Below are 11440 nucleotides of genomic sequence, written 5' to 3'. Positions count from 1 at the left end.
ATGTATGTTATATGATTGTATGGTATGTGGTATGATGGGGGAACTCACTAAGCTTTGTGCTTACGGTTTACAGTTTTGGTTTCAGGTACTCGTTTTTAAAGGAAAGGAGCCGGCTTGATCACAGCGCATCACACTATGTTTTCCGCACATGAGATCCTTGGGATTACACTCTGATATGGTTTTATGATAATATGTTTTGATTATTGACACTTTGGTTTTGACATGAGATATTAATATGAATGTTTTTTATACTGATGGTTTTATATAATAACTTAATTAAAACGAAATTTTTGGCCTTGAATTTTGGGATGTTTCAAAAGGGCCCATAAACAAGCGGGCTAATAATATATAGACTAACATCCCCCCTCAAACTCACAATGCCGCAGCAATAAGCATTGATAGTTTGTCACATAAGAACCAAAACCGAGAAGCCGATAAAGCCTTCGTAAAAATATCCGCAAGCTGCAAGGTTGATGAAAGAAATGGCAGCGAAATGGTCCCAAGCTGCAAGTGATGACGAGTAAAATGACAATCAATCTCAATGTGCTTCGTCTTCTCATGAAAAACAGAATTCTTCGCAATTTGTATCGCACTTTTATTATCACAATGCAAGGGAGTAGGTGAAGAAATGTAAACTCCCATATCCGCAAGCAGCCACCGTAACCAGATAATCTCGCATGTAGTTACAGCCATAGCACGGTATTCAGCCTCCGTGGAAGATCTAGAGACAACATCCTGTTTCTTGCTCTTCCATGAAATAAGAGACTCTCAGAGAAATACACAAAATCCAGTGGTAGACTTACGATCATGACGATCACCATCCCAATCAGCATCATTATAGGCACGTAACTCAAGAGAAGACGTCGAGGGAAACAAGAGAGTCTGAAACTAAGTGCCACGAAGATATCTCAGAATACGAAGAACAACTCCCCAATGAACAGAGGTAGGTGCTGTAACAAACTGACTGACAACATGAACAACATGAGCAATATCTGGACGAGTGACTGTGAGATAAACCAAACTTCCCACCACAGTGCGATAAAGATTCGGATCATAAAAAGGAACACCATCAGTAGGAGAGTATCATGCATTGGTTTCAAGAGGGGTATCAACAGTCCGATTGTCAGAAAGTCCCGCCCGTGTAAACAAGTCAGATACATATTTAGTCTGGGAAAGAAGGTACCCTTCTTAGACTGAGCGACCTCAATACCCACGAAATAACGCAGCAATCCCAAATCCTTCATAGCAAATCTACGAGCTAGAGCATGCTTCAAAGACTCGATACCACCATGGTCATCACCTGTAATAATCATGTCATCCACATATAAGGACAGAAGAATCCGTCCTGCACTTGAGCATCTAACAAACAGAGCAGAATCGTGATTACTCTGGACAAATCCAAGAGAGGTAATCACTGTGGAGAATTTCTCAAACCAAGCACGAGGGGCTTGCTTGAGCCCATACAAAGCTTTGCGAAGCCGACAAACCAAGCTCGGTCGGTGCTGAATTCCTGGAGGAGGGGTCATATAAACCTCTTCATGAAGGTCACCATTCAAAAAGGCATTCTTGACATCCATTTGAAAGATCTTCCACTGTCGAACGGATGCAACTGCAATCATAGTACGAACTGTCGTCATCTTTGCAACTGGGGCAAATGTCTCCTCGTAGTCAAAACCATACTGTTGGGAATACCCTTTTGCTACAAGTCTAGCCTTATATCGTTCAACAGAACCATCAGCTTTTGTTTTTATCACTAGCAGACTTAACAGAAATAGAGAAACAGAGACAGACCCAACACCCTCAACTAGCATAGATGTATCACTAGCAGACTTAACAGAAATAGATGACACTTGCGACAAAGAAGTAAATGATGACAAATGAGGAGTCATATGATGGGTTGCACCAGAATCTAAAATCCACAAAGACGAGGGAATAACTAAAGTGCCAGATAAAGAAGGACCAGAATGAGACATAGATGCAGACATGGAAGTGGGATTAGAAGCCAAATACTGTCTAAAGCTCTCAAACACCTTGGGATCCAATGCAGATGGTGGCATATGTCCAACAAATTCTGTGAAAACTGGTGGAACAGCAGCAGCAGCAAACTGTGGAGGACGAGGGGTCCATGGAGGAGTACCAGAGGAACGCGACTGAAACTTCTGTTGACCAGACCTATTTTGTTGCCCTGACTGAGGTTGACCGGATTTACCCTTGTTGACTAACAATGGACACTGAGCTTTCCAATGATTCTTCTGTTTGCAGAATGCATACTCATCATAAGCGACTCTTGAAGTTTGTCGAGATTGACTGGAGGAGACAGCAAGCACAGCAGGAGCGGGAGTAGGAGTAGAGGTTGCTTTAAACCCTCTATCTGCATGGGACTTGATACGAGTCTCTTCTACAATTAACTCATGGACAACTGAATCAACTGAAGGAAGAGGAGAGCGATGAAGAATTTTTCCACGAAGACCTTCAAAATTAGAACGCAAGGCCATCAAGAACTGAACCAATCGTTGTTCTTCCTTCCTAGCAATGTAAGGCTCAAAATCTTTTAACTCTTTAGATTCAGTAAGAGCCAATTGATCCCAGAGATCAGACATAGCAGCATAGAAATCTTGAATGCTCTGGTCATTCTGTTGAAGGTCACGAATATCATATTCTAACTGGTATTGTTTAGCAAAATTGGACTGAGTATACAGTCTCTCCAAGTGATTCCAAACTTCCTTTCCTATGTCATACTTAGCCAACTGCATACCAATGGACTGAGTAACATAGTTATTGATCCAAGTAATAACCTTGGAGTTATCAGTCTCCCAAGCATCAAGCAACATATCATAATTCTCAGTTTGAGGCACTGAGGGTTTGGCTTTAGTCCCAGTGACATAGCCCCATATATTCTTCCCACGAAGGAAGTTCTTCATAACGTAACTCCAATACGTATAATTCTTTCCATCCAAACGAGTACTGATTGACTGAAGGGAATCATCCTTTCCAGTCATGTTGATAGTGAATGAATAACCACAATGACAACATTACAATCTGAGAATGAAAGGAGTAACAAACCAACGGAAGCAATCACTTGAATAACGAATCAACAACAATTATGAACCAACAGCAACAACGAACAACCAGTAGCAACGAACCAACAGTAGCAACGAATCAATAGTAGCAACAAATCAACACATAAAAAAAACGAATACCAGTGATAATGAACGAAAACGACATGCTACAGTTCGATCCGCGCCACAGATGATTGGTACAAAGACTTCTAACAATGTATCAAACCTCTGCTCTGATACCATGATAACATTGTCATATGATTATAACAAAGAGAATTTACAAGGGTTCTCAGGGAAAAGCATAAATACTACAAGGAATAAAACGGATATAAATACTAGCTAGACAGAAACCCTAATGGGCTAAAGACATAAAAAGGGCCCATAAACAAGCGGGCTAATAATATATATACTAACAATAATGACATTGGATTTGATGAACCCAATTCCCAATTTAGTTAAGATAATGTTAGTGAATTATTAAGTGATGTTGGGGATGAGTCTGGCGATAATGTGAATGAAACTCTGATTGTGAGTAAAAGGCCAATTATGGACTTTATGAACGATATTGGAGACGAAGGAAACGAGGACATAGTAGATATTCTAAGACAAAGTTCATTTAGATTTTTGGAATGAATCTGAAAACAAAATAAGATTAGGAATGTTGTTGGAAAATAAGGATCAGGTAAAAAAGGCAATAAGACTTTGTTCAATCAACCAAAATTGAGAGTTTAAGGTTTGCAAAAGTAAAAGTATTTTTGGATAGCAAAGTGTAAAACTCTTGGTGGTGACGAAGGAAGTTCTAATATTGACCCATATACACTGTAGTATGCATGGTATGTTCATGCAATGAAAAAGAAAAACCATCATATGTGGAAGATTACACGTTGGGTGGATTCACACAATAGTTTCAGATCTTGTACAGGAAATGACAACAAAATTCTAAAACTCCCCAACCATGGCCTTCTACAGCATCCACTCAATTGAAAAAGACACTGCTTATCCACTGAAACATATACAGGAAGGTATTAAAATTATTCTAAATGTTGATGTTTCTTATTGGAAGGCATGGCATGGTAGGAGAAAAGCCATAGATTATGGAACTTGGGAAAGTAACTTTGCAGAGTTACCCAAGTACATTGCAACTTTGCAAACTTCAAATCCTAATATCGTTGTGAAATGGTTTCATAATCCAAATGGCTCATCACATGTGGCAACATTTAAGTATATTTTTTGGTCTTTTGGACCTACAATTAATGCACCTCATCTATGTCGACCTGTTATTTCCATTAATGCTTGTCATTTGAGAGGTTCGTACAAGGGTAAAATGCTTATTGCTATTACAAAAGATGTCAACAATAATATATTACCAGTTTCGTATGCCATTGTTGATGAGGAAACTACACACAATAGGAGTTGTTTTGGATGATCAGTTCAGACATTTTGTGGCTCAGGACAAAGAACTGTGTGTTATTTCAGACAGACATCATAGAATAATTTATGCAATGACAAATCTAGAGGAATGGAAAGAGCCATTGGGATACCATCGATTTTTTCTTCGACACATCAGAAGCAATCGCATGAAAAAGTACATGAACGTGAGGCTTAAATCATTTTGTTGGGATATTGGAAGCACCACACAAAAAAGAAAGTTTTTGAAGTATAAGAAAAAATCAAAGCAATCAATCTTGAAGCCTGACAGTATTTAGACCAAATTGATAAAAGTCAATGGTGTCTTTTTTATGATGAAAATTGTCGATGGGGTCGTTAATGATAAGTATATCTGAGAGTATGAATAACGCGCTACGAGGAGCAAGACAACTACCTATTACGGCATGTATTGATCTTACATTCAATAGAATTGTGTAACTTTTTAGAAAACATAGTGATGCTGCATTGAATTGCAATACACCTCTACCAGCACATATGTGGCGTCTCTTTCGTAAACGTGACACTTCTGTACAAAGTCATACTTTAACTGAGTTCAACTTTAATGAAGGTGTCTATAGAATTTTGACCAAGTTACTAACAAATGAAAACGGAGGAAATACCCACATTGTCAGTTATTATCAACGTACATGCACATGTGGTAAGTCGCAAATGGAAAGATTCCCTTGTTCACATGCTCTTGCAGTTTGTCGTTTTAGAGGGGATAACCCCTTTTCCATTATCAATTCTGTTTACACAACTGTAACGTACAAGCAAAAATATAATGGTGGGTTTTCACCACTTCCTCATGTTGATTATTGGTTAGAGGTTGATTAGAGTATTCAAACAGATAACTAAAAATGTGTTGTCAGTCGAGGTCGGAGGCATGCAAATCGATTTCGTAACGAGATGGATGTTCGCCATCTTGATGAACCTCGTAAATGTGGACTGTGCCATCAAACTGGTCATAATAGGAGAAATTGTTCAAATTCTCAATCAAGATTCAATGCGATGTGAACCATGTAACTGTTGTTATTATTCTTGTAATTTTATGTTTAATTTAGTTTGTAATTCATGTTTAATTTCTTTTGTAGTTGTGTGTTTACTTATCTTGTAATTTCGTAATTTCGTAGCATGTAATATATTCGATATTGGTATCAACTAGAATGTGTTTATTGAAATTTTCTAATGATGTAAATCGCAATAACATAATAGTCATATTTCAATTATATGTTTTAAATATATACAAATTAACATTTGTTGTAAAAAAGCAAAAAAATATTTTTTTTTTATAAAAAAAGATATAAAATAAATATAACACATGAGTTGTGGGGTTATTATGAAAGTTAAAGTAGCCAAAATGTAAATTTGTCTATTGATTTGTTGGTTTTTATGTGGGGCACAAAAAAGAACCCATTTTTGCAAATGAAATAAAAATCAACCCATTTTTACAAAGGTTTCTATATTCAATCCATTTTTGCCAAAAACTCTTCTAATTTCCAAACTTAGAAGCTTCATCCAGAATCACATACATAAATCGAGAACTGGCCTAGATAATCCCACAACACATGTCCTCCTATTCTACTAGAATTATGAATAAACATTTGGATCTAATTACTTATGTTTCACCAAGACCTGCAAAATCCTATTTCATTTGAAATAACCTACATATATATCGTTCCCGTACTTGCATCATGATCTAGCTACCGTAGTGGATTTAAATATAGTAAAAACATGTGTAATACCTGAGCCATAATACAACAGCCGTGTCTGTAAGGCTTAATTAACCCACACACAAAATCTTGAAGAGCATTGCAAATAAAGGTAATGGATTATGATTTATTTGGTCGAAGAACATATTTGAGACCCCAACCAATACATACAAGCAACTAGATGATACCTTCAGACGATTAGTAAGGGCTGGTCAATAAAGAAGGATGACAACCGGATTTTCAGTTTTACGGTTTTACCTATAATACTAACCAACTATTATCCATATTCCACATTATAGCCTTTCTTTATTTTTGTACACTCTATAATTTGTTCTCCTTCAATTTAAATAAAACCATGGAGTAAAACCTAAACAGTCGAAACACCCCAAACACACCAAATTTACATTCAACCACAGGTTTGTTTGCATTAAACATAACACCTCGACAATGCCTACATTTCGATTCACCCATCGGTAGGTTAATGAATATGTTATAAGGCTCAACAATTCAACACCAACCCCTTTTCCAAAGACAAGGAAGCGGCATTATAGTGATCCTGGATATTTATATTTGTATATGAACGTAAAGCCAACCACCAATCTTTGAAAGCTTTTGGGAGCATGTTTGAGACCACTTCCATGCCAAGGCGGGAAAGAGCGTTTATCGGAGCTAGGATGGTGTTTGCAGCAAATTGGGCAAGTTAGGAGCTAGTGCACAAACTTTAACGGCATGTTCAACATATGAAAATGGAACCCAATGCATACCATCAAATTTTTCGTAGTGTTATGTATAGTAGTGCATGTATAACAAAAAAATATTGTAGTGCGTAACTTAGATAAATTAGAAACTAAATATACAAGCATTATTTACCACAGCTATCCAAGGGCATCCTTACCAACGTCTCTCTGAAAACTTTTTTCCAATGCAGCAAGAAGCACAACAAGAAGAGATTCACTTAATTGATATGTCCAGTATCACGCAAACCTACTTGTTGGTAATTCTGGCTACATTTGTAAAGAAAAAAAAAATACTTTTCAACTGAAAATTAAGTGAAAGAAAAGGTGAAGTTTCTTACCCATGGAAATCTTAAGCTCAGATGATAAATATATTTACATTAAACAATCATTATTTTGCAATACTGCTAAAGAGTTCACACATCTTCAACTTGGTTAGTTTTGTTGGGTTAATCTTGATGGTTCCATGGTTCGGATAGAGTACGGGTCAAGTCGGGTATGGGTCATTTGCGCGGGTCATCAATATTCTGCATGTTTATGACTTGGTCTGGAGTTGACCGAATTTGTTGGACTTGAAAGTGAACAGTGGAGTTTGTTGCTACTTAGAAGGAAAACGTGGGGTGTTTATGAGAATGTGTTATTATTGTTTTGCTTGTTATAAATAGGTAGCACTAGCAAATGTATTTAGGAGTTGGTAATCAGTTTTTTTTTTTTTTTTGAAAGTAATATATATACAAACTTGTTGTTTTGATAGGTGTTCAAAGAGTGAGTGAGGGCCTGATTTCCAACAAGTTTCACCATCTAAACTTTTTTATATTTTTTTCATTTTGCCCTTTTGCATATGGAACTGGAATAGTACATTCATTAATTTATGTTTTTTTCATACATCGTTGATATCATGAATACGATAATTATGCTACTGTAACTGAATGTACACATATAACTATAGAATTGGAGTTTTTTCAATTTCCTTTTGCAAGAAATGCCCTGAGAAATATCAGTTTGGTTAATTTCATACTATAAAAGTAGTGGCATATTGTAAGTTTTTTTTTCTTAAATCTCTACTATATCATGTATCAACTCAGAAAAGCCACTGTAATGTTTTTTTTTTCAAACAAAAGTTATAATTGATTTTGAAGATAGACATGCGATCACCCAACATCATCATCCATTATATCATTTGAAGATAAACAGACATATGGTTTTCAACATACTTACATATAAAACCTCACTACAATAAACATAATCTACTCTTTGTTTATCACTCAACCTAGTCTACAAGTAGAATCAAGAACAACAATGAAACACGAAACACTAATTCTATACTGGGAAAAGAGAGAATGAGAGAATAAACATCTGATAGAGTGTTGAGAGAAAATGAATCGATTCCAGCTGCAAACGAACCAACTACACCTTTAAATACACGGGTAAACGGATTTCAACCCGCATGTCAACCCGAGCACAAAACGAAGAAAGTACATCGCAACCCACAAGAATCAACCATAATACACAAACTACCCACAACACAATAAATAACCAAATCAACAATAAATAAACTTACTTTTTAACCTAGCAAGAACAAAGAATGTTAAGTTTGTATACTCAAACATATTTTTTTAACACCTTCTTTGTGCAGTGATGAGTAAAGATCCATGCATCAGAAAATTACATAACCATGGATAGAATGTCAGTTTTATTAACTTTTGGACCCATTAATTTATTAACAAGATTTCCATGTATTACAACCTTCCTTCGTTATGTACTAAGTCTCACATTGTGGGATCCACATGCATGAACCCATGTGAACTATGTCACCTCCTTTAGCAATTTCAATCGTCTGATCAGCATCACAGGCTCCACTTGCCTTGATGGTCACTCTCTCAAGAGAAGGCAAACAATCCAGCAAAAGCTTTATATATGACATGATAGGTGATCTTGATCCTTATATAGAAAGCATCACACCTTTTGCAAATGACTGAGCATGTGCGATCCAAGCCGCTGGTGGCTTTAGAAGATTTAAAGCTAGCCTCCCATCTATTTCAGACTCCTCAAAAATAAAAAGATAAAGATAGTTAGCATCCAAAATCAAAACAATGCAAAACAAATAAACATTTAGCATTCTTCAAGTTTTACCACCTGCAAAAGGATTGTAGATTCTGTAGTTTTGGTGAGCTGCTAACAACAAAAAGGGTGTTGTGAAGCTGATTCAGATTGCAAATAAAGCTGAATATACAATAATTAAAAAAAAAGAAAAAAAAGTTCTCTATAATATATAATTGAATAAGATTTATAGAATTAAAGAATATCAATCGATCCTTGAATTTCGCTATAACTGAACATATGATATCTTTATTTACATACAAACAAACGAGTAAAACTCTGATGAATTTCGCTATGTTAATTAAAAAAAGTAACACACATAATAATACACATCATTCAAGATAAACTGGAAACTGTAGCTCATCTTGTGTTCCAAACTCTAGTAGCATGTAAAGATGAAGACCAAAATCAAAAGTGGGAAGAGGAAAAATTCTAAAGGTTTGAAGGAAATCAGTTAAATGGATTCTGATAGCGGGACTGCTATTTATTGATGCTGTTTACCTCTTCACTTTACTTATCTGAGCGATGTGGGATAAACAATTGTGGGTTGAAATGCACTTACGCATCCCACATTGGATATAGTTACTACTAGTAGATGGGATATGATGTATAAGAATTCGAATCCCCATTGCGTCTTTGGAGTTTGGCCGCATCTTCTTTTGCTCCTATTAAATTATTAGAGTAATAAATGAAATTGGGGTTATTTAGTGAAATGATGGTATATTGGGTTTTTATGTTTTGGTCTAATCTTTCTTTTCTCCGATTTAACTAAATGACCGCTTAAATCCCACGTTGAAACAACTCCAAAAATTGTGAGTGTAAGATAAAAGTTCCAAAAGGTCCCCCACATGCAAAACGCATTTTCGTTTGAGAAAAACAAGTGAAGATCATCCTATTTTTTGTGCATGTTGATCATCGGATGACAAATATACTCTTCTAACAAGTAAGTAATTGATATCCTTAAGTATATTTAACAATCATAATTATTAAGTGAACTCTCATCAACGTAAATTGTGAACACTTGTACCTGTTCATGACCGCGGGTGTTTGATATTATTCAAGCAGGTGTAATGTAACTATATATGTATATGTACAAGTGCACAATATATATTTTCGGAAATTATTCGATATGTGGTTATTTTTTATAAAATGTCATTTGAATTCGGGTTATTACCGGTCTTTATTAACCATCAAGGACAAAGTGAACTTAATGGACAAAATAAGGGAGAGGTTGTCTCATCTTCCTTCATGTACGACCCTAATTAGAAGTTCATGTTTTATGTGGTGGTTAGATCTTTGAAATACATATAGGGACCTGTTGCTTATCCATGCAATACTTATTTTAATGATCCATTGCGACCATGATGATGGTGTGTTTTTGTTTCAAGTTGGAGGATATATTTTGTATTTTAGACGTGATGACCTTCGTCTTATCTCTTGATTATAGTTTTTGAGTGTTACGTTGGTAGATGGCAACTTAATAGTGATATAGGACTTGCTACTTGGTGCTAAAACCCATTATGATATGTTGTATATTAATGATTTTGTTTAACCGACAAACTAAATTACTCATAAATACCACATATGTCTCCTACTGAGACTTGAACCCATTACCTTTCATTCGAGAGAGGCACTCCTTACTGCTAGGCCAAAGTTTACTTGTGTTGTTTACTATAAAGTTCTTACAAAATATCGGACGAGGATGTTTGTCTGCATTTTATTTGCATGTTGGATCATGTATTTATGGAACAACAAAGCAAATTATGGGTTAAACAACAGAGTCTTTGACTATTTAGAAGGATGTAATGGGTATTATATTCCTAAAACATTTTTTACACTATTTTGTTTTATTACCATCAACTTTGTTTTTTATAGGTACCCATGGAGAATGGATATTAATCTATTATGTATATGGAAAATATACATAAAGTCATATATGTTTGTCAATTTATAAGATGGAGGATACAAACGTTAAGTCGAAGAGCACGAGTAAGAAAAACAAGAGTCAAAGATGTGAATATGAAATATAATGATAACACCAAAAGTTCAATAGTACATAACTTTGTCCCAAATTTCAAATTTAAACAACTTTTGTTGTGTTGCGAGGAAGTATTAATTATCAATAACAACTTAAATGAAGACATTACACATTCCAAATGTCTTCTAAAATGTCCAAGCTCATCAAAGTATATCTTTGGAATGACATGATCTGAATACATGTATAAAAATGTTGAAGTTTAGAAAGCCTACCAAGTATTCCCCAATGAAGTTAACTCTTTAAGGCCTTTGGATGAGAGAGTTCATCAAAACCTAATGGCAATCATCCACAAATAGTTTCAAAACATTAATTTAAAAGGTTAGAATCCAACGTACACATGAAAGAAGCATTTCTAAAAGTAGGTATTCCCAA

General features: G+C 35.6%; 1 protein-coding gene across 1 annotated transcript; it reads left to right on the top strand.

The window, feature by feature from the left end:
• Nucleotides 1-4014: 4014 nt before the first annotated feature.
• On the top strand, nucleotides 4015-4485 carry LOC145122198 (uncharacterized). Its single transcript, XM_079057841.1, has one exon. It carries the CDS (start codon nucleotides 4015-4017, stop codon nucleotides 4483-4485), a length of 471 nt encoding a protein of 156 aa, XP_078913967.1.
• Nucleotides 4486-11440: the final 6955 nt, after the last annotated feature.

Source organism: Lactuca virosa, chromosome 1 (genome assembly GCF_052849685.1).
Source record: "Lactuca virosa cultivar CGN04683 chromosome 1, Lactuca_virosa_CGN04683_v6, whole genome shotgun sequence".
NCBI classification, from domain to species: domain Eukaryota; kingdom Viridiplantae; phylum Streptophyta; class Magnoliopsida; order Asterales; family Asteraceae; genus Lactuca; species Lactuca virosa.
This window is presented reverse-complemented; position numbering and strand designations above follow the sequence as displayed.

Bases quoted from the DNA above. Each gene is read 5' to 3' on its own strand.
- LOC145122198 (XM_079057841.1), top strand. From the start codon at position 4,015: ATGGCCTTCTACAGCATCCACTCAATTGAAAAAGACACTGCTTATCCA.